Source organism: Schistocerca serialis, chromosome 3 (assembly GCF_023864345.2).
Source record: "Schistocerca serialis cubense isolate TAMUIC-IGC-003099 chromosome 3, iqSchSeri2.2, whole genome shotgun sequence".
In the NCBI taxonomy this organism is placed as follows: domain Eukaryota; kingdom Metazoa; phylum Arthropoda; class Insecta; order Orthoptera; family Acrididae; genus Schistocerca; species Schistocerca serialis.
In genome coordinates this window covers 286,594,676-286,619,761 of record NC_064640.1, presented here as the reverse complement: position 1 = coordinate 286,619,761, position 25,086 = coordinate 286,594,676, and the positions used below count along the sequence as shown (strand labels likewise).

General features: G+C 36.5%; 1 protein-coding gene across 1 annotated transcript in view; it reads right to left on the bottom strand.

The window, feature by feature from the left end:
- Positions 1–25,086, bottom strand: part of LOC126470068 (endoribonuclease Dcr-1-like) — a 287,625-nt gene that overhangs the window by 120,784 nt on the left and 141,755 nt on the right. Inside the window, exons 9-10 of the mRNA XM_050097576.1 lie at positions 15,227–16,289; positions 163–293 (exon numbers count right to left, since the gene is read on the bottom strand). Of these exons, the coding sequence (XP_049953533.1) occupies positions 163–293; positions 15,227–16,289 (1,194 nt within the window). The remainder of the gene's footprint in view (positions 1–162; positions 294–15,226; positions 16,290–25,086) is intronic.

Sequence of the window (25,086 nt, the reverse complement as noted above, 5' to 3'; positions counted from 1 at the left end):
AAAAAAAAAACAGGCATAACATAGACAGTTAATCTGTACAGTAGTTGTCACAGAGTTTAAACTTCTGTAAGTTTAAAAAATATATATATATATATATATATCTTGTACTGTGAAAAAAAAGGGGGAAAAATTAAAAATGTATAAATGGAAAATACTACTGACCTCTTTAAAACTTCTTCTTGTTTTCTGTGTTCAGTTTCTGCTTCCCGAGGCTCTGTCAAAGGATCAGCTTCTTTGTCAACTGTATACTGTGGTGCCACAAAACTATAATCTTCATCATTACGGCGAATTTCCTACAAAAAATATAGAGCTAACAGTAAGGAAATAAATTACATCACAAATGAAATATAAATTTATGCTGAATCTCTAGTGTAGCTATACTTATCTAAATATGATGAGGAAATTATACTTGACCTCTTCAGAAACTAACAGTTTCTCTTTCTGAGATATGGAATTTTATATAATACACAGGCCAATAGTTAATTTGTACCCCAGAAACCATCAGATGTGCTACACTCTAATCTCTTTATTTGAATCAACACAGGTAGAAACAGAGTTCAATTTTCCGTTCCACCATCTGAAACTCAAAGTTAACCCTTGTTCTGGAGTTTTCATATTTTTGCTCTATGATTTTTATGGTGAGGAACATGCATTTGTAGTTTGCACAAAAAAGTGAAACATAACAAAAATGCAAAGCAAAGTGAACAATCATGTGTTTGGTTGGTTTTTGGCTCATAATTTGGAAAATATGCCTTATCAGGAAGAACTACCCAGTAAATAAATGGATTAAATGTACTAAAAATTAATAACCTATGACTTTTTTTTGTTAGACAAATAGTTTAGGCACAGCCAGTGGACAAAGAATGTGTTACATTTACTACTCTCTTTCTGCCTCGGGAAGACTTCACCCCTTTCATTGCCATTCACTGCTCTTTAAAATCTAGACTCCCGAAATGCCTGCCTCGAAACCTGCTTGGCCGGCAACAAGTGCAGTTCAGTTTCATTTTAGAGGCCCACAGTGTTTGTAACTTTTTCATTATGTCTGCAAATGTGTGCTTTAGCTGTCCTGAAGTGATGCATGATGAAACGAACAAGGTGACCACAATGGGGTGAAAGGCTGGACAACTTTACTGGATAAAGCAAGAAGAGTAATGATGGTCAGTGCATCTTGAGTTCAAAAGATGGATTGAAGTGCACGAAAAATGTAGAAAACTGTACATAAATGAAAAAGTGATTGCTGCCTATCTCAAATGGGTTAAGCAGGGCTGATACCATTCGACAACACGTTCTTGTGAAGTACCTTCCAGTTTCAAACTCACTGCCTTTTGTGTGGTTTTTGTGTAAGAATTGAGTTTGCACAGGAAGAAAACAAGAACAACACTGATCGCAACATTGTGTAACAGGTTAGAGTTATAAAATGAGCTGCAGAATGTGGTGATGACACTGAACAAGGCATAATAGAACATATTTCCCCAATTAGTAACTTGGTGGGTGCTGATGGCCAATATCACAATTTGTGTATGAGAAAATTGCACGATCGTCCAAAAACGGAGATACATACATCACACAGTTCATTCGCCAGCGAAATCAAAACAGCTATGCAAAATATTTACATTTTTATTGAAAACAATGAAGTCTCAGTTTTACCTGGATGAGTTAATGGACCAAAATAAAGACAATTTGCGATAGTCAAATCTCAACTCAAGAAATACAGATGTGGTACAGTGACAACAGTTACTGCAAACAATAAAAAGCCTTGCGTGTTCTCAAAATATAAGCTATCAAATTTTGGACAACAGATAGTATAAACAAAGTTGCTGTCTCAACAAGAAGAAAGGAGGCACATAATTCCCTCTAATTGTTAAAGACATATGAAACCAAGTTTATGATATGGTATGATACTATCCACATTTTGCGTATTTACAGTTTGTAATACTGCATAAAAATGTGGACATCATGACATATAGAAAAAGAAATCTATAGTACTAGTATTACACTGTGAACCACAACTCTGATGACAAACTTTCAGAGGTCGTTCATGGATACCTTCAAAGTATTTTGATACAAGGGATCCACACTCTCTGGCAGCTCATTAGAGAGTAATAAGATAATTGTGATTTACTCAGTTTGTTACCCCAATTACTTTCACTTTTGAGCAAACAGATCCACAAAAATGGAAAAGACATTAATATGCAATCACAAAAATGTACAACACACCTGATTTCTTGTCATAGCAGGAAGAGCTCAGTACAAGCATCATCATGCCATTCTTCCACTGCATTCAGTGAGATAATAAACAAAGTACATATTAGTAAACTCATCATCAGTAAACCTACCCATAGTGCTATGTATCACTGTTAATATACAACTGACACTGCCAGAAATACAAACACAAGGCGGAACAGTACAGTACTGAATGAAAGCTAGAGGGTGAAGAGTAAAGTGGACATTATTGTTGTCTACAGCAAGTACCGCAAGTTTGTTTCCAAACAAGACACACAGCACATGCTGTTGATGTCTGCACTGTTGTGTACTATTTTCAATGCAATCAAACAAAATGCAATAACTCTGTAACAAGAAACAGGAGAACATGGATACTTTGTACCATAATACTTAGAACGTATCCCTGTGGAACCGCTGAAAGTTTGTAAGTGGAGTTTTGGTTCACCCTGTATAATTTGATGGCAGTAGAGATGAAAATCGTGTATTTTACCAGACCAGTTTGGACTGGCAGCATTTCTGGACAAACAGTATGAGAATCCTATTAGTGTGCTGTCATCCCTATGATTTTGTCCATCTTATACAGAAGTTTGGAAGTGTCAAGAATTGTAAGTCATCCACTACCAGTAAACAAATTCTGTTTTTCTTAATGTTAACTTTAATGCTCAACCTACTGATGGGCACAATACTTTTGATGTAAAGGGTGGCATACTATGTATTAGCTCAAGCAGTGCAGTTGCTCCTGAGCAATTTATTCCCTTGACTAAAACTGCAATCTTTGACAGATGATGTTGGGAGATTAGGAGCTGTCTATTTCAGTCACTTTCAGAAATATCTTCGATCTTCATGAAAATACCCATCCACTGATACGGTAATCTCATCTGTACCTCATTTATTGTGGCTATATGGAAAAAACAAAGAAATTCTGTGCATTCCTGGATGGTATAGACAAAAGCGATGGCCCATATGAAGCAACATCGGCTAATTGCCAGCCATTCATTAATGGATCTCCAAGTAATTATGATACACTGCACTGTTGATTGGAGAAGAGGTGACTAAATAATTAAACTAAATTACCTGCACTTTAACATTTGATCAGCCACAGGACACGATATTCTTGCAAGTCATCAGGATTACCATGAACTATCCAATATTACCGCATGGTTTGGATTTTTCATTTCTTAATGATAGTCATGGGAGCTACAAGTTACATTATGCTTGGCAGTAGTTTAATTGGACTTTTCAATACTATTTACGCTGTCCAACTGAATTCACTTAATAACTTGTGGTACAAGCAATATTTATCATCCTCCTCCAAGACTAAATCCAATTTCACTTCATTACCCCCTCCACTAAGGCAGCAGCATGGCAGCACTTCCTGAAGGTTGTTTACGAGGTTTAGCTGAGACCAGACTATTAGCATTAGCACACTTCTGAAGATTGGGAACCAAAAGAGGTTTCGTGCCAGTCACCACTTTCCAGAACCTTGCACCAGATGCAATTTTAAAACAGAATTCATGCAGATGCAAGAAAGACCAATGCAGTAGTTGTGGGTGTAAGAAGGCAGACTTACATTGCTCACAAATTTGTCTCATCTACAAGAGAGTCCACAAAAATGCAGGAGAACCTTCTTTGACCAATGACAATTATATTCTCAATTTCAGCTAAAACACTGATAACCTTGATGAAGGACCAGCAAATGACCCACCACTGGATCCTTCACAAGATATGTCAATACTTAACTGTACTGTGTAATCAGTAATCAATATTCCAGATACAATTTCAGTCATACTGAACTAAGTTACCTCATGTTGTATATAATAGTTGTTTTGTTACCTCAGATTATTTTGCAGATAACAAAAGACAAACACAGGAAGACATCAAGTAGCCTGGACCATCCACAATAGAGGAACTGATGATGATGATGATGATGATGATGATGATGGCTGTATGCTCCTTCCTGTTTTATAAGTTATTAACTTTTGACACTTTAATAAAATATCTCATCTTTTTCTGACCTGACCTGTTAACTTTCTGAAACAAGCAACACTTAATCACTTCCTATCATTTATTCTGATACTGCACTTGATGAAAATGGATTAAAACAAATAATGCACACAAATCTGCCTAAAGATGTTGAAATATTATGTATCAGGAATTGCAATAAATTAATGGCACCAAGAAATTCTTTAAACTACATAAGAACATAATCAATGAGGACCGAGTCCACAAAACATTACACTGGAAGTTGACAGTGACTGATGTACCAACTTTTCAGATTCCTACAACAGCAATGTAAAACAGTGTCACACTAACATAACACATTAATGATGATGACAAGCACAAAAGTACTGTATTGGGGAAAATATTGTATTGAATATGACCATCCTTGCACAATGCTTGGTTCCAAGGAAGTTTTGGTATGCATATTCTTTCACCTCCATCTCTCTAAATCAACTTTTTTTCCCCTTTAAACATTGCCATGCCATGGAACAAGCTGCCCTGAACTTAGACCCATGGCTAATTATTGACCTGATATAGGTCACTGAAGAAGTATTTTCCATTGATCAATGCAAGCAACACATCAGTACTGCTGCCGCTATTGGCATGCATTGCACAAAGGTTTTCTTTTTGTGCAAATTCACATTACTTGCACTTAGTTATGAATTGAAAATAAATGGTGATGAACAGAATTGAATTTCCTATCATATGCGGGTTCCACTTCACATTTAAATGCATGAAGTATGACAGCAGCAGGCTTTAAATATCAAATCTGTGAGGTTTAAAAGCATATGATACTGAATGAATCAATGTTTCAGAGGTGGGAACAATGTCCACAATGATTTAGTGCGTTGCATTTTTTATAGCTTTTATTCAAAAAAATCTTTGTGTTACTTGTGATGTATAAGTACAAGTTACAAATAATATATAAAAATATTTGAATCCTATAGCATAAAATGATCTAACAGAAGCAATTTATGAAACTATATTCACTTCCATTAAGAAAATTTTCATTATGTTTTGTGACTATGAATGGGAGCTTAAAGAGCTGAGCAGTAATTTCTTGTATACTAAGCCAAAACTTCAAAACAATACTGTAAATATAGTTCAAGAAATGAATAGTAATCACAAAGGATAGGTAACAAGCAAAAATTACACCATTACAACAGTCATACTTATAATGTTTGAACACACCAAAATGTATCTCTATGACTTTCAAACAAAATCCCTCTAACTTTGCTTTATGCATGAAATAATGTCTGCTGTTAACATGTGAAGCTTTTCATCGATAGTTTACATCATTTATGAGATTTCAGTGAATAGTTACAGGAAAAGATTGTTTCTAGTACAACAAAATGCATATGAAGAAAGTTTTATATTTATTTGTACTTTTATAGTAAATCTGTGTATCAAAATGGGCTCACTTATGAAATTAAAATAAATTTTACCAGAATTACTTCTTATATGCTTTCTTACTAGATATAGAAAACTTTAATGAGTATTTGTGGAGATAAAACTCAAAATGTACTGTATCACACACAATTTATGCCTAGGTAAACAAAACCGAGTACCCCTCCTCTTCCCCCCCCCTCCCCCCCCCCCCCCCCCCCAAAATTGATAATTTTTTTAAATTCAGTATTCTCTCTAATGACAGTAACATCACCATCATTATCTGATTAAAAAAGTAAGCAATACTAAACTACAATTTGCAACACAATCATAGGATTACTTTTTTGAAACATTGTAATCCCCAACTATTGTGATGCTCAAGTTTGAAACCTGGCTCAAATGTGCCTATAACCTTCTCCTGTAATGGTGCAAAAGCGTGCACCCTGCGACATCACCCTCAGGCTCAATAACACTTCAAACAACAAGGTGTCGACATGTGAAAAAAGGCTGAGGAAACCATTCTAGACACACCACCGTTCAGAATCAGCATAAAAAGGCTGCAAGGAGTGGCATAAAGGGCATGAAGGAGCCACCCCTTTCCCTGGGGTGTTTTTGTTTCTGTTCACTGTTTCACTACGGCTAACAACTCACTATCATGGAAAAGTAGTGAAATTTGAGATTTCTTCACCAGTTTAGGTGATTGGGAAGTCAAATGCACCTTTTGCTCAAGGTCTGTTTCATACAGAGCATGAAATACATTTAAAATTGTTCATTATGTTCGTATGATGCATTAAACAGTGTCTCTGTCTGTCTGTCTGGAATTTAGTGCCTCCTGCTCCTGCACCTTTCAACATTTCTTCGAAAGATAACCCAGATGATGTGCAACCGACCTCAACAACTGCCAGAACCGAACAGCAGCCAGTGCCAGAGGATAACAGTGCCACTTCAACAACAATAAGCTGACCTCAATATCAAGAAACATTGGCTATGTGCTTTGTGGGGCCTATGTCTAACAAAAGAAACCACAGATGTTACATTTCTAGAGATTGTGGTTAGGTTATCTGGTCTTTAGTGTAGCTGACAGCACGTATTTTCAAAAGATCATAGGTAAACCAAATAGCACTTACGGAAAACCATTTACAACACACTTCCCCAGCAACAGTATGCCGTGACAAAGGAAGTAACGAAAACCAAAATTAATACTGCAGAAGCAGTTGTGCTGACAATGGATGGGTGGACTTCAATCAGAAATCAGAGCTATTTTACATTGCCAGCATACTTTGTTAAAGACCTGGAGGTGGCATCTTCCTTCCTCGAGCGCTTTAAATACGATGAAAGGTACACTCTAGAGAACCTTTCCGAAGAACTGTGATATGTTATCTTGGAACAGGGCACTGAAGAAAATGTCATGTGTGTAGTTAGATATAATACTGCCAATATTGTGGCAGCTATAAGACTCACAGCCTGGAAACATATTCCCTGTTTTGCACAACGCTGAAATTAACTGTTCAAAATCGGCTTCAGCACATTCATCTCATTCTGAATAAAGTTAAAAAATCTTTGATCTTTTAAAAGTAGTTCACAGACCAGCATGAAACTCGAAATGATGCAGGAACAGTTGAAAAGACTGTCCTGGCACTAAAACATGATACCACAACAAGGTGGAATTCAACCTCTGATACACTGTAAATAATAGCTGATGTCAAGAATTATCCGATGTCACTCATAACTATCAATTATCCACAGATTTCTACTCATAGGAAATATGGTGTTACAGAGTTGTCAGTAACACTGAAATTCGTGGTGATGTGCAGCAGATGACTGATGGAGTACCAGCAATTTTGCAGTATAGCAAAAAATTCAACTTTCACAGAAGCAACTCATTGAATCCCTGGTTCAAATTAGACAAATTTTCTGATAAAAATTCTAGTGGGACAGTAAAATTAAACCCGATCAGGCATTATGAGAAATACACAATGGATGCATCCACTGCTACTACAAAAATCCCAGTCCCAATCACCAATCTACTTCATATCTCTGGGTTGAATTTGATGAGGCATTTTCCAGGCAGCAGAGTAATCCACATCCAAGATCTGCTGTAATAATGGAAATTGGCAAATATCTGCAAGAACCTCTGCTATAGAGGGAAGGCACTCCACTGCAGTGGTGGTCTGAATGGTAGTCAGTATACCCGTCACTCTTTGAACTTGCAAAAATTCGACTGTGTATTGTTGCAAACCTACACGCTGTGTGAAAGAGTGTTCTCAAACACAGGACACCTTATAGAAGACAGAAGAAATTGCCTGACAGGAAGAGAGTGGAACAAATCATGTTTCTAAATGGAAATCTCTAAACATTCACTTCAGAAATGATACCAATCTGTTTACTCTTATTCATTTAAATATCTTTTTAATTTAATTACACTAATCCTCAAAGTGTCATTTATGTTATTATTTAAGTTATGATGTGACATAAACATTTCTACAATGAGGATTATCTTTTGGCCACGGATTCTATGCATGCTTCACTTCCAGACTCACAACACAGGCATGTTACTTGTATAATGACTGCACTGACACTGTTAGTGTCTCTGTTTATATCTTTAATGGTGTAAGATCACAGCTGGTAGAGAGGATGGAACTGTGAAGAGAAGGTGGAACGAGTGACACAGCGTTGATGTAAAGGGACTGGGAAAGAGAGTGGGTAAGTGAGCCACAGCCAAATCAAATGAGTTGTGAATACTAAGAAGTGTGAGAATTGTGAAGTATTGGAAATATCAGTTCGTTGAAACTGAATGGTTAGTTCACACTTTATACAAGTCGAGCATTCATTCTGAACAACTCATTCACGCAACACCCATTCCTACTTCCAACAAAGAAATCATAAGGTCTTTAATAATTATCTTATATTGTTAGATAATGGTGTGGAAATTTAATTACAAAGGCAAAGTCAACTTAGGTGACATGGTAAAAAACAGGGCACTGTAGTTCTGGCAAAAATACAAATTCAACTCAAATTTTATGACCAGATCACTATCACCTACTCTGTAGATAACTTGAGGAAATGAGTATACCACAAAAAGCTTGCAACTGTAACTACGAAATATGGGGAAATAAAACAAAACAACGGCCCTAAAAATAGTCAAGTGTGAGTAGGATTCATGGTCTGCAGGTTCTGCACTAACTTAACTATGTATAAAGATAATAATATTGTGCTTTATTGCCAGACCACCAGGCCCAACACAGACAATTCAGCTCTAGGTTTTGACAAGTGAGTCTGCGAGTATCAAAATATGTGGCATAAATGGCCGTATCTTTTCACTGCACTGACTTACAAGCTTGAATTTTTTACACCAGCAAGGGACTGTAGACCTTACTATCTGACACAAATTTCAACTTAATACATACACCATTTCCTTAGAAAAATGGGTCCTACAAGATGGACAGGCAGACGGACAACAAAGTGATCCTATAAGGATTCCGTTTTTACCACGTACAGTATGAAACCCTAAAAAATAAACTGCTCAAAAATATGTCAAGACAGTTCTTTTAGCAAAAATCATATTTAAATTTTGTTGGATGAATATAAATAAGAGACAGACATCAAGAATCACCATCTAGTCAAGATAACCTATTGGCACAATAGGAAGAAAACTAACAAAAACTGCTATATGAAGATTAACATGGTACCTTGTGAGACAATAACACAACAAGTCTTTAAGGGCAACAATAGAGGTAAAATTATAGCTACATAAATCAAATTCTGAAGGGTAGTTATAGGAGACTATACTGCATTCATACCAGTGTTCTCCTTTTACAGCTTTCCCACTCAAAATTGAGACACCTGCAATGAAAAATCAGTCCCTTTTCTAAAATGTTTGATGGCTCCACTCTCCTCACCTGGATGACACATGAATCTCTTGTGCCACATCCTTCCATGCTCTTAGTTCTTCACACATACTGGATAATCAATCATCAAAGTGGCAACCCCCCCCCCCCCCCCCAATTCCAACACCCTTTTCCACAATGTGACCCTGACATCTACTCTGCACCAAAATAGACAGACCCTTTCAAAATTCTGCCTAAATGTAGTATTTTACTATCCACCCCAAGTACAAAATTTGTCTTTACAGCGCTTGTGGTCCCAACTATTTGCTCCTTTATCATACCCTTGTAAAAGATCCAGTTTCATATAAACTTCACAGCAACTACTATACACCCTTCTGTGTGTAGATGGTCACACACCAACTGCTCAGCTGTATCGAAGCCCATTGTGAGCTGTAGCCAATGATAACTTAAACTATACTGTTGTAGAGTATGCTTCTCAGCACAACATGGTCAGTTTCAACAGCTGCTTCACAATCTTCCTGGTATCTGGATGTATTCCTCAACCAAATATACTTTTCTGAACGTAGCAGGTGAGAACTGTGCATTCAATAAATCCTTCAATTCTGCAGACCTTCAAGGTCTTTATCTTGTTAGTCGCTGTCCCTCACTTGTTTCTTTCCCCTTCCAAGTCCCATTCATGGTTCTTGTTGCCATTCATTTCCTTCTTATTCACCTCCCAACTAGATTCATACATCTTGTCTCTTACTTCAATATTGTCTTTAGACTCCAAATAAACATCTCACTATCTTTCTCGGCTACCTCCTCTCATAATTGGTCCTGTATCTTCTTCCACCACTCATGGTGGTCACACTTTATCCTATGCCAAACTATATCCTTTCACTCCTATCATGTGGGCAAAGTTCTATAACTCTTGCCTATACCTCTGAAGCCCTAACCATGTATTTCAGAATGTTATCCCAACTGTGGAGGCCCTAACAAATAACACAAGTTTGTAATTTCGTAATCTAAGATACAGTGTCTTGACACCTTGCTTATGTGGCCCATCCTCTGTCCAATGCTGCTTCTTTCCTCATTCCAGTGATTTATAAGAACAGAAGATCTTTCTTAAATAAATTAATTTGCATAACCATGTCCTCAGAAATGTGATCTGAGTCTGCCAAAACATGCTATAACATAAAGATAAAGGTAATGCCTGTGATACAATTCTGTCAACACACACTCAGCCTGACTGCAGGCTGTGTGTATCCCACGTACTAGGATGGGATTGGGTGGCAGGCCCCTTGCCCCAGCTGCCTTTTACCTTTGAGAAAAATCCCCACTACTCATTTGGATGTCCTGGAGGCACTGGAAGGATGAAAATGCCCATCCCTATCCAGGATTGAACCTGGAAGCTCCAGGGCCACAGTCTAGTGCTCAACCCACTAGACAACCACGAGCATGCTATGGAATAAACTGTGGGGGAAAAATGTTTGAGAAGCACAACAAAGATGTAGAATGACAGACTATAAATAGTTGGTAGGTGGAACCCATGAGGAAGAAGGATTCCATGAGTATTTCTACTGTGTTCTGCATGAGCAGCACTGACCCATTACCATTTCCATAGCACTTCCCTAAATTCATTCGATGTCTACTGTGATGCTAACTTGATATGAACTTTAAAGTCTGAAGCAGCACTTTACAATTTTGCTCATAGCATCTAGTATGAAAATTCCTCTGTCACTTTTCTATAACTCTCCAAATCATATTGATTCTTCAGTCCATTTTTCTTACTACCAGTTTCCTATTCCATATTGAATCTTAATATGATACAAAGATATTTAAAGAATTGTAATATGATCCAAAGATATTTAAATGATGTGGAGCCTCTCATCACTGGAAGATATTGTGTTCTTTCACTCTGTTCTAGGCATGATCTTGCATATGTCCATATTTAAAGAGTTCTGTCATTCAATACAACGTGTGGAAATGCTTTATTAATCATTCTGTACTTCCTTACAATACTTTTCTGTAGACAAAAACATTGTCAATGAACAACTAGGAGTGCTGCTGACTTTATCGGAGAAATTGTTTATGTATATTGAGAACACTGGTAGTCCTATTACACATCCTTGAGACACATGCAATATAAATTTCATTTCTGTTGAACACTGCCATGCACTATAATTTATTGGGCTATATCACATTAAAATTCTTTGAATTAATCACATTTTTGTTAGGATATAAGCCTATATCTCCGTTACCACTCAATAATGTGGTAGTGTCAAACACCTTCAAAAAACCTATGAAGAGTTTATCCATCTGTTCACCTGCATATACTGTTTACAAAATATATACATGATGATTTTGGTAAATGGAGAAAAACTGCAGCCCCCTGAGAGGATAAGGTGCAAAAAAAGTCTTAGGGGCATGTGGCCGGAAATGCATAGTGTGTATCATATTTATTAATTCATAATGCCTGTACAGTAAAGCATGGTACCTAACATGATGTAATGAGGCTACCATTAGACAAGGTGTTTGAAGCGGCCCCCTCATGCCTCTAAGCATGCATGAACACTATGCAGCAGTGACTGATGTGCATGTTCAAAAGTGTCATCCTGGCACAAGCATAATGAGTGCTTGTCATACAAATGATGTAACTCTGTTGTAAACAGTTTGCGGAGCAATTGCTGTCAGTAGGAATACTTGTCCTGATAGAGTCCTGCTGCCATCTGCCATTCCACATATAAAGACCATCCTGGCCTGATTCCAGTTGGTATACCAGGCCGTCATCTCTCAGTGCTGCACTACACGACACATGGCCATGCCAGAGTGAGTCTGCTTCAGGGTGAAGTGGATGCCCCCCAGTACTGATGTGCGAGTGTGCTGCCATTGTGTACAACATTGCACCCTCTCTAGTGTGGGCTGTATGTCCATATGAGCTGTTTTCCTCCTTATTCTCTCAGAAATTATTTTCTACAATTTGTGTTCATTTAACAAAATCACCCTGTAAGGAGAATAAAGCCAGTTGTGTTTTACGGTCCTCATGCAACGTCATAAGGTTTAAGTTTACATTATGCAGTAGGATTCTGCAACAGACAGACATTAGGGAAACTGGTCTGTAGTTCTGTGTAACAATTACTTTATCTTTTTTATTATTAACAAAAATGACTTGTGTTCTTTGCCAGTCATACAAGCTTATTCACAGCGCACGAGATTCTTGAGAAACATTAGCTCAGAGAGGGCTTAATTCTGCAGCACATTTGAGGTAAAAATCTAAAAGGAAAGGCAAAGAAAGGAAACGAATTCCATCGGGGCCAGCTTCCTAGATCTATTTGAATATTCATAATTGTTTCTCAAGACCAGGAGTACTTATTTCAGAATCATTCAGTGGTGAGTTTGTAAACCACTAAAAAAGTGATACAGCAACAGAATCATCATATATGAATATATTTTCATAGGTAGAATTTAATATTTTGTGTTTCTGTCAATTATCTTTGCTCTTAACATCAGACTTATCCACTGTACGGTAGCTTTTGATCTGTTCACTGAATTGTACCATTCAACCAATGTGAGTTTTTGCAATCTTTTATTACCATTAGAAATGGAGATCAAGATCAGATAGGAGAATCTGAGGAAGTCTGTGTCATGTTTCGAAGGTATCATCCTGGTGTTTGTTTTAAGTGGTTTAGGAAGACAACAGAAAACATAAATCTGGATGACCAGATGGAGAACTGAATTCATGTTCTCTGAACGTTTGTCACCTTTTGTCTAAATGTTCCCATTTCAGATATGTGGGGCTTGTTGCATGTAAACTTTCAAGGAGTAAATACATGAAACTTAAGTTTACCCATATTACAATGGGAAAGATATAGGTCTGTGACTATCTTAATAAAATTTACAAACCATTATACTTTTTTCTGCTTCCATTACTTTTAAACACAGAATAATTTGACAGTTTGTATTTCAACAGCACGTTTTTGAAATTCACCATGGATAAACTAATTATGGTAACAAAAGTGACTAAAAAAAGTTAAGTTTTGTAAATAAAATGAAGTGATATTCCGAGCCAGACTTGTTGAAAGTTCCATTCCGTATGTCAGAGATGGCAAAAGCAATGTACAATAAAAACTAGGCTTGGGAATGGAATCCATCACTCTGCAGTGAAATGTGTAATGAAATGAACCAGTTGATAAGACTGCTGACAAAAAATGTTGGGACTTCGATTCTGGACCACATCCTGCACACAGCTTCAACCCACATCATGTGAATTGGTAAATACATATTTACTGAATAATGTTTATGTGAAAATGGCAGTTTTGAAAGAAGTAGATTTACTGTGGATTGAGTAACACACTTATTAACAGTCTTTGTAAGTACAAACAGAAAAAATTGCATGTACTTGATTGACATGTGATTTATGCATAATGACAGATCTCTAATTACCTGGTTATCAACTGCATGTTAAGCTATTACTTCCATATCACAATTAATTACATATTACCCTTTATCCATTCAAAATTCTTTGTGCCAATGCCATACTTAGCACCATATTTCATATGAACATATACGAGGCCTGTTCAGAAAGTAAGCTCCGATTGATTGCCAAATTGAAACCACAGTGAACATCAGAAATGTTTTACTTGTAACAATTAGCTACACCTTTCAGCTACTTCTCTACGTAGTCGCCGTTCTGACTTAGACTTTTGTCATAGCGTTGTACCAACTTTTCAATAGCCTCATCATAGAAGGCAGCCGCCAGTGCTTTCCGCCAATTCTCCACGCTGGCCTACACCTCGTTGTCTGTGTCAAAATGTTGTCTTAAAAGACAGCGGTTCATGTGACCCGAGATGAAACTCAGGGGGAGACAATTGCGGACTGTATTGTGGGTAATCTAACATTTCCATTTGAAAACGATGCAGGAGCATCTTCACTGCCCCTGCAGAATGCGACTGAGAATTGTCGTGAAGACGAAACAGCACGACAGTTATGTAATATTAGCTGCATAGCTTCAGGCGAAATTTCTCACCAGGCCCTCGTACTTGGCGGCAGACACTATTTTCTAGACATCTTTACGCACTCACTGCGAGCTCAGAAATGAGAAGAGCGACGTGATGCTAACTGGGGTTATACTAGAGACACTACCCAACACATCTGTGCAAAGCTTTATCGGATTTTCATAGTCGTTTCCATTTCGCGACCGATCGGAGCTTACTTTCTGAACGCCCCTCGTACAATAGTGTACAATCCCAAATCCCTGTTGGAAATACATGAAAACAGAATTTATCTGTCATGTATGAAGAACGCAAGTTTTTTAGCACGTACATGCAGGGGTGTATTTGATCCTGGGCAACAACTTCTCTAAGCCTCTCTGATTTGAGTTATATGTTCTAACGAAATACGTTATAAACAATATCAGTTATACATGATATAGGTAAGATATGAATTCACCTGACTGTGATTCCAATAAACTATGATGAGATCATGCAAGGTTGTTCAGGGAAGTAGAGCACAGAAAGACAACACATAACTACATGTTATAGGTAACTTAGAAACTATTTCTGCTGTATAACACAAGAATCATTTCTGTGGCACTATGAAATTCATTAGAAACTGATTATCTACTAACCTTATCTCTGTAAACACAGCAAACTATACATTGCACTCAAAACATTTCTATTTTTTTCTAATCTTTCACTGCACATATGCAATTAGATGTGCAGGCAAAATCTTTCAATTTATACACAGTCTGAAACAACATAAAGAGGAAACATAATTTTGCAAAAACTAACATTTAAAAGGTGATAAAGGATCTTAGCTGTGAATTTCTTCTCAACGAACACTATGCCACAAAGTGCATCTGCGTCATCCTGCAAGGCACTTCGGAAATTTCTGCCTTGAACATCGAACTTTCCAGACCCAGGTCCAGCCTTTCGTAGTTGTTTCGATGAACGTCCTCTTCCAATCACTGCTCTGCAGGGAGTGGAAGGCTCACTCTTCTGATCATCATAGTTATCAAAATATGATTTTGTCAATGTATTATTTAAAGACACTTCACTACTCAAATTCTCACGGAAAGTGGATACGTCATTCTTTGACAGCACACTAACAACACATTCATCCACATTATTTTCTTCACTATATCCCTCATGTAAGGAAACATAAGCATGGTATTTACAGTGAATACAGTCACAATTATTGATATGCAAAGTTCTTAATAAGCTCACAGGAGACAGTTTATTTAGTTCAACATGACACAAACTTTCTGAACTGGAATGCAAGCTCCTCCTACATGAATTCCAAACATTTCTTAACACGTTGGCTATTGAAAATTGTTCACTAACAATCTTCAGAGTACTACCATTCATGTGGACATGCTTTCCGTGAATGTCTTCATCCCCACAGGTCCGTAGAGAACAACTGTATATGCAAACTGGAAATGAACGATGCTTTATAAAACAGTTCATGCTGTTATTATCATATATGTGATTGGACATTCTTTGGCATTCAGTTGTATCACATATACTGAAGGGTAAGTCTTTGCATTTCACATGATTCTGAATTTTGATTGCATCAACACTTGGCGAAAAGTTTAGTGACAGGAGTAAAGATCTGTCATAACTTAATACAGAAATAGTTTCTTCTGGAAATTCTCTGTTTTTAATCACACCACAACATTCAGGAACAGTGCATATTTTAGTGTCTTTTACAGACTGATTTTCTTCTCTAACACAAAGACATCGGACAGGTTTAAACTGCTTGATGATTTCTAAGAGACGAAGTACTTTTGGTGAAGAAAACTTTAGTATCTTTTCTTTTTCAGGGAGGCCCTTAAAGTAATCATCACATACAGCCCTGAAACAGAACAACAAAGCATTGCAATCACAAAATATTGACATCAGAAATTATAATGATTAATGTGACTGGTGTATTGTTTACATACTCACGTTGCATTTTTTGCAGATTTTGTTTGAAAAGTTGTATAGCATACAACTTTTACGTTAGAATGTTGTGACAATGAGCACTATGAAAATCGTACCAGCTACAAGCTTAATTTGTATGTCGCTTTTTAATTTTAATTTCTGCTTGGATGAAAAGAGCTCTGTAATCACCAAACGAACCCTAGGAAGGTGTCATTGCTTTTTCACCAACTGAAGGATCTTTTCTAATATGGATTGTGCTAATACTTTGTAAAAATCAATCAATCAATCAATCAATCAATCAATCTCTCTCTCTCTCTCTCTCTCTCTCTCTCTCTCTCTCTCTCTCTCTCTCCACTTTTCCTTGCTTATTTTGAGTTTCAACATGGTGTACTTTGGAATATAGGAGCTTCAAAAAGATTTAGCATATTCTAGTTTCATACACTACAACACTCAAACTTTCCTAATGGAAAAAAAGGTAATAACTCTCCCATAAATTTATTACGAAAAAATAAATTTGGGTCATTTCTTACGCAGGATAAAATCTGAGCACCATATTCTCCTGTCATAAAAATGCTGATACCTACTTACTACAATTTTTCAATTTGAAAATGTCTTTTGAGACCATGAGGTATCAGATGCTGGCATCAGGTCTAAACTCTCTGTCCAGCTCATGCCTTTATCTGCATCTACTAAGGTATACGCATATCAAACATAAATACTAGTCACAGGCAAATAATGCAACCAAATAAGGTGTCCACACTGGCTCAAAATTCCAAGGGACAATGCTGAACAAACTTCAAGAATGAAAACATGAGAAGAGATTTCAAAACAAAGACATAAATCCTAACATTTGTGAACAATGATTTGCACGCCCACAGACAAAGCTATCCGACGACAATTGTGTTAACTAATGGAGCATGTCCCTCAATAAGCATGACAACTGTATGAGTGAATTATTCAGCTGAAAAAATGAAATGCAAAGTTGAAGAAATAACTGGAAAGATCAGTGGAGTTGTGTCAATGGCACCTGATATCACAAATACACAAAAACCCAAACATAGTATTCACTAGACTGTGCAAAAGAAAGGATTAATTGCATTCAATGAAAAATAAATTAATTGAATTAAAAGAAAAATGTAAAAACTGACAAATATTTCTTAAACAGGGAAGAAACCAAGTTACTTTAGTATGAATAACAAAGTTTTCATCGACAGAGGAAGTCACTTCTAATAAGGGCACCAAAGGAATTGTTTAAATTGTGAGCATCCTGAGAAAAAAAGACTTAATTAATAATATATGATGTTCTTGGCAACATATGAGTGGTATATGTAATTTAATAAAGAGTCCTTATTTTTGTAGTATGCTATAATGGAAGAAATTGAGGAAAAGTAACTATTACACTTCACTTCAATAGAGACCACAGACATATGAGGAAGTTGACCATCTTTTGAACTGGGTCTGAAAATGCAAACTACGTGAAGCTCGGAAAGAAATAACTGTATATTGAAATAACTCCAACTTCCAGTTACCTTAATCACAGGAGCATTTACAAGTAATTAACATAAGAAAATGTTTGTGCACTTTACATGGCAGCCAAGATTACTCCATAAAATGTGTGAAGAATGCACATAATATAAAATCCATTAAAACATGCCTAATGATGAACTGTGACTTGCCACGTAAAATCTGATTCAAAAGACTGACAATGCAAATTCATACTGAGCAGCAAATGGTAAAAAATATTTGACATTAAACACGTAAGTGGCACACTTACACAAGGATATAGATAATGCTGCAAGACAGGCCAATGAGAAATTTTTAAGACAAACATGTTACCCGTTGACTCTAGGTATTTCTCATCAGCTGAAGAGAAATTTTGGGATTTGTGATAATTAAGGACTAAATACCATGGACCATTATGAAAATGACCATGGTTCATAATCTCACTAACTTCAATCATAAATGACTCGCAATGATAATAGGTTCATGCAACTAAACACCATGTGTAACTGGATTGTTGCATACTAGATGAGAAAACTGGTAAGGAAAAGTAGTATGATATTACCTGTCTACAGGAACCACATGCATTCCAAGGCAGGCTAACTAACTGGCCAGGAGTTTGTAGACAATCACAAAAGAGAGCACCGAATGACTGCCATAACTGTTATCAAGAGAGACACGTGAGCCCCATTTGTGTGAGCATTTGCTCATTAGCAAACAACTGAGCACTAATAAAGAAATTCTATCTGCAGTTTATATGTATTTTCAGTATGAGAACAGTATAAATTACACTTTCAACAAAATGGTTGGGACAGCATAAGCTTGGAATGGGAAGTGAGCAATGAGCAAGAATATAAAATTGTGCATATGGCACAAGAACGCTCCTAACAAAAAAAAACAAAGTTAACTGGTATAAAATAACAATAACAGCTACACCACAAACAATGGTTGGAAAATTATAAATTAAGCAAAATGGTACTGGTGCCAAAAACCAGACTGCAGTTACCCTATCTAACAAAATGCTATTCACGCATTTCACTGTATTATAATACAAAATCTTGAGGAAGCAAACACAATGTACTTCAAGTTTCGAGGAATGTTTTGGAGAGACTGAGAAGAAATGCAAACCCATGTGGTAATATGTTTCTGCAATGTACAGTTCACATACATCAATGTTCATGAAAATTGCAACACCCAGAAGGATACATGTGACTGAAATGAATGTTGTACCACAGACTAGGAAAATGACAATACAGAAATTATTTGCATTACTAAAGTGTACAGTTCTCTGGCTGCATACCCAAAATAGTTTGGAGCTCTTGCCTGTTACAACCAGGACCTCTAAATATGGTAGCATAGAAACAAAGAGTGTCTGGATGCATAATTTTCCTCCATATGGCTAATATGTGAGTCACTTAAGCTTTAATGGTGGTTGCTGAATGATGATGTCCAACTACATCCCAGAAAAAATAAATTAGTAGTAAAGGAGACCAATCAGCGAGTAGCAGAAGCATTGAGTCATTGGCAGGGAAGCAAAATAGAGAACTGTGCAAGCTTTGAGGAGAAAGGCGACCACTCTCTAAATAACAGAAGTGTTGAGTCATCAACAGGCACACTCAAAAGAGAATAACAACTTTGCTAGCTTTTGGAAGAAATCCTATGAAGAGCTACGGTACAAATACAAGGTGTGTGTGTGTGTGTGTGTGTGTGTGTGTGTGTGTGTGTGTGTGTTTTGGGAAAGGCATGTGTATTTGTACTCTAGCTCTTCACAGGATTTCTTCCAAAAGCTGGCAAAGTTTTAACATCTTTACTCCAAAATTATTTACATTCTGCAAAAATTTCCTATATTATAGATACATTCCAGAAAAGTCTGACACACAACACAGGCCAGGTAAACAGAGGCATTGATAGTCTTTGATGAATGCTCTGCTCTGCTGAAAAACTGCATGTGGGAAACCCTAAAAAATGGATAGCACCCCAGACCCTACAATTTCCTTCATGTAGTGTTCTTTTACTCAGATTGTTTTTTTTTTTTACTCAGATTGTCCTTAAATTCAAGAATCAAGACCCAACACTGTATCTAATGGTGCCCTAAACTATCACACATAGTACAGCAAACAATAATTGCAGGTAGACCCACACCAGTTGCAGTGCTGCAAAAATAGCTGTATGGTCCATTACTGAGATGAAGACAAGATGGTCATTGTGTTGTCACGATGAATGGTCCAGTATTCACAGGTGGCTGCATACAGCCTTCCTCCTGTATCTTTTATCAGAAAGAGTAAATTTAAAAACTCTATTCTAAAAAACTCGCAGAATATTCAGATATAGGTGCAATCAATCATACCAACACTGACAATGTCATTTGAAAATACATTACAATCAGATCTAACTAGTAGTTAAGCAGTTAAAATATCAAATCATTAATGCCACTTATGAATTGAAGCTGATGATAAAATGACTAGGTTCATTAAAAACAATTTTCACATAATATCTTTACACAAATTATCATTTATTGAAGAAAAAAAGTGGAACAAAATACACCTACTGGAATGATCTTGTAATCATCTGCAGGGCACGAAATGAAGTTTAATTTATGTGAACTTATAAATGATGTTAGTCACATATACGGTGCAGCAATTCTGTTGAGCCTTTATTGAAACTCATGAACCTGTACAGTGTTAATGATCAAATGTCTTCTAATGCATACACATGTGAAATGTGTAGAATCCAAGCTTGCTTCGTTAGCGCAGAAGTGAAAGAGTGGCACCAAGTAGTGAGTACAGGTATGCTGGGGACGCGTCCTACTACTACATGTCCCTACATCATGTACCCTCCACAAACAACCCTAACGTGTGTGGTAAGGGATGGTGTGAGTATCACTTTCATTTCATTCTTTCTTGTTCAATTTATGTATGGTATGTGGGAGAAATAGTTGTCAGCAATCCTCCAGAAGGGCTCAAATTTCTCTGATTTTCCTGTCACAGTCATTTCAGAACATGTATGAGGGAAGAAGTGATAAGTCAAATAACTCTCTTTGAGAGACAGGCTATTGGCACTTTCTAGGTGTAAATTAGATTGAAGTTTTTGTTTCCAAAGTGCAGTGGCTTTTTCCTGTGTCTTACAATGGCTAAAACAGGACGTGTTCTAATACATGAAGAGATGAAAAAATCTCACTGAAAATGTAAGTATTTAAAAACACAAGCATCTGCACAGATGACTTTGTCAAATGATTCAAAACAGTGTAGCAGAGGCACTTGGCTCCTTGGACTTGGTCTGCGATACTGGGCGGAGACTGAAGTTACGGGAATAAAAACAGTATGAATTATTGTGCTCTTTTGTAGAAACAGTTTTAATGAAGAGATCAGGTAGCTATCATAAGATTGTTTTAAAAGAATAACAAATGTAATAGTTTTAAGCTTTCAATGCCTCTGCTAGTTATTACTCAAATGCATTTAGTTATGTGGTATTCTATAGATGGGTAAGAAGAAGCAAACATATGGATCAACAATTTTAAAACCTGCTGCAAATTCCCCTATAAGTAATGCCAACATATCAGCAAAGTCTGAAAATTATATTTATCAGACTGGAAAAGTATGCCATTTGGAAGTGTACAGTACATATAAAAGACAATGAGCTGAGTCACCTGGGAATTGTCAAAGGTGAAAAAGGTGCAAATTGAGTGACTTGATAATTTGCAAATATTTAGGAGCAGCAAACAATTTTTAAATAAATATCATCAGTAATATTCTCTTATCTAATATTGTTCTCTGAGATCAAATAAAATCAATACAATGAGCCAAAATGTAACAATGTGTTTGACTACCTGTTGCTATCATACATTATCTTTTGCAAATTCCAATAACATGTATACCAACTTGCAGCCTTTTATTGTTTTTCACACATAATTTGAAACAGAATTTGTATAGCTCAAAGACCATAGAGAGCCTTCTTCATGTAAAACATCACTTTCTCTTTAGCTGGTTCTTTTTAAGCAGAAACTCCATAACTTTTAGGATGTAGTGATCTATTTATCACTTTGTCAGAGTAGCCACTCCTTCTAACAGTAATTCTTAAATGATTGAGCTCATCCTTTATACACTGCGACTCACAGATTCTTTTACCACCATCCACCAACATTTTAATCACTCCTCTTTTCTGCTTGGGATGGTGATCAGAATTTCTGTGGAGCTATCTGCCCATATATGTGGGCTTTCAGTAGAGTTTGTGCTCTGAGTTCCACTGCAAAAATGAAATTTGATCTCCTTTTTGTTTTTCCATTGCAAAATTTACATTAGAATTAATATTATTAACAAAATTTTGAAATTTACTGAGTTTGGTTTCTCCATGAGGCCATGTAAGGAAAGTGTTATCAATGTACCTAAGTCAACTAGTAGGTTCCTTCTTGGTAGTCCACATAAAAATTTGCTACAACTGCACTGAGTGTGTTCCCTAAAGGCAACTCATATGTTTGCTCATAGAATTAGTTGGTTCATTAAAAATAAGTTGATGTGAGAGACTGTTTGAAGAGATTTGCATTTGTGAAAATATATTCTAACTGTGGCACCACATCATTCAGAGGACCCATGGTAAACAGTGATATAATATAAAAACTGACCATAATATTGCCACCAGCTATGTGGAGTAGCCATTAGCATCTTTGGCTGGCATGGCATGTGTCATCAGTTCAAACCTAACCACTAGCACATATTTTTTTTATTTAGTATTTATCACTTATAGAAGGTTCTTCAAATTTCTTATATTTGTAGTGTCTGCATATCCTTGAATATGCAATGCTTGTATAATAGCAGCACCCTCAGTAAAGCGGGCAGTTTTGTTCTGTCCGTACATGCCTGTCCTTAATAAACATGCTTTCTGAATTGGACTTGACTGTGATTATAGCATGTCATCATTTGGTGGAGAGCAAGGAACTTCAAAACATCTACATCAGCAAGGCTCCATTTAAGCAATATCAAAGCCATCACTTATATGGACAGGAACTGGAATACAAGTAGCATGTTGTCCACAATGTCCTAATTTTCAGGACACCAGTAGATTCTTAGCAAATGTGTAGTTTTATATGGATGGACCAGTCTAGCAGTGGTCTGATAACAATGAAGGAAGATAAGCTTAATAGTTGGGACAAATTCCCGGCCAAACTGAAGAAAAACAATTGGTAATAATTAGCAGCATGCCTGTTTAGTGGTAGAACAATTGAAGAACACGGGCCAACATTATGAGGAAATGACACAGTCCTACAGACAGAATGTTCTAGTGGTACACCACATTGTGAACCCAAATCTAAAAGGTGCAGACAAAACATCACAACTGACAGGAGTCACACAAGATACATACCAAACTCTTCTGGAAAAATATGTCGCAACAGGGGTGTAAACTAGCTCACATCCATAGTGGGATACTACAAGTGCACCCTGGATAATGCTAAATGAGCGACAGAATGTCAAATCAAACACCTTTCAGCTGTCTAAATCTCCAAACTGTTATTTTATTGGATTATCAGTTTTGGAGATACATTATGTCACCTTCAGGCGCCTGTGTAAAGACAGCAACGGTAACAGTATGAAATAGATAAGAAAGGGAGTGGTGCAAGTCATATATACAGTTGTAATATGTAATAACATAACAATACCAAACTGTACAGGAAGTTACATCAAAGTTACTGATAAATTAGGAATAAAGTACAAAAACAGATGCACACTGTATTAAGATAAACTAGGGAGCAAAGTATCATGCTGTAATATTAATGCAATGCTCGTGAAACAACTGAAGTGAAATAATATAAGTTGTATACTGATAAGCACAGATTGAAGGTAAAACATTTGATTACATGTTGTCATATACTAGTAAAAATTAAACCAATTACTGGAGGTCAACCCCATAGCTATCTTTATCATCATGTTCCATATAAGTAATAACTAATAAAATTTGAATATAAAGTTACATCAGTGCATGAGGATATTTTTCTTCTGTCATTGCAATTACAAAAATGCACGATTTTTTTCACCAGACGCATTTTGATTTATTGAAGTAAAGCATCATCAGTGGTCTGTAAATAAGCTAGTTACATTTTGATTTGTTTTTAGATCAAAAAACAGTATGTTAAGAATACGCTGATTTGTAATTACGGTGATTTTTTGGCTGATTTCTCACTTATATCGGTAATGCCATCTGCTAGCACATCATTGTTTTTTTGTGTTAGACACTGATAATTTTGGTCCAATTTTTAGATTTTCTGCAGCACTATGCATTTCTTGTGCTTTTTCCCAACACACTTTTATGCAGACCACTGTATTCTGTTTGTTTTTGTACTTCAGGTATGTGTTGTTGTTTGTGTTTTGTAGAGTTGCCAACATAGCCTTTTCACTACTTTGTCTTTGACCTACAACATCTTTAAAAAAAATTAGATTATTGTATGTGTATAATTCTATTTAGTTACTGTGTATTTATGTACTATTTTTTATTTATTTTTTGTTTTTTTAGGAGAGCAGGAAACCATGATGAGTGGACATAGGCATATAGCAGTGTGATGGAGTGTGAGTTAGAGGAGAAGGTGAGGAACGAGAAATGAAATGAAACAGTGTGTGAAGGAGGGGGAGGGGGGTTTTTGTACTTCAGGTATGTGTTGTTGTTTGTGTTTTGTAGGGTTGCCAACATAGCCTTTTCACTACTTTGTCTTTGACCTACAACATCTTTAAAAAAAATTAGATTATTGTATGTGTATAATTCTATTTAGTTACTGTGTATTTATGTACTATTTTTTATTTATTTTTTGTTTTTTTAGGAGAGCGGGAAACCATGATGACTGGACATAGGCATATAGCAGTGTGATGGAGTGTGAGTTAGAGGAGAAGGTGAGGAACGAGAAATGAAATGAAACAGTGTGTGAAGGAGGGGGAGGGGGGTTGTGGGAGAGTGGGAGGGGATGAAGGATGGAAAAGGCTCTTCTTTTTCATGTAATTTCATCAGTTATTCTATATAGTGTCTGGTTTCCAATATCAGACCATTTAAATATGGTACATATCATTCAACATTTGTGGCTCATCTAAAAGAAGAACATCATGAACCAAGCAATATTGAAAATAATATGAATATTATCCAAAGCATTAACACAAAACAAACAGTTGCTCAATGACCAAGTAAATATTGGAAACCAGACTCTATATAGAATAACTGATGCAATTACATGAAAAAGAAGAGCCTTTTCCTTC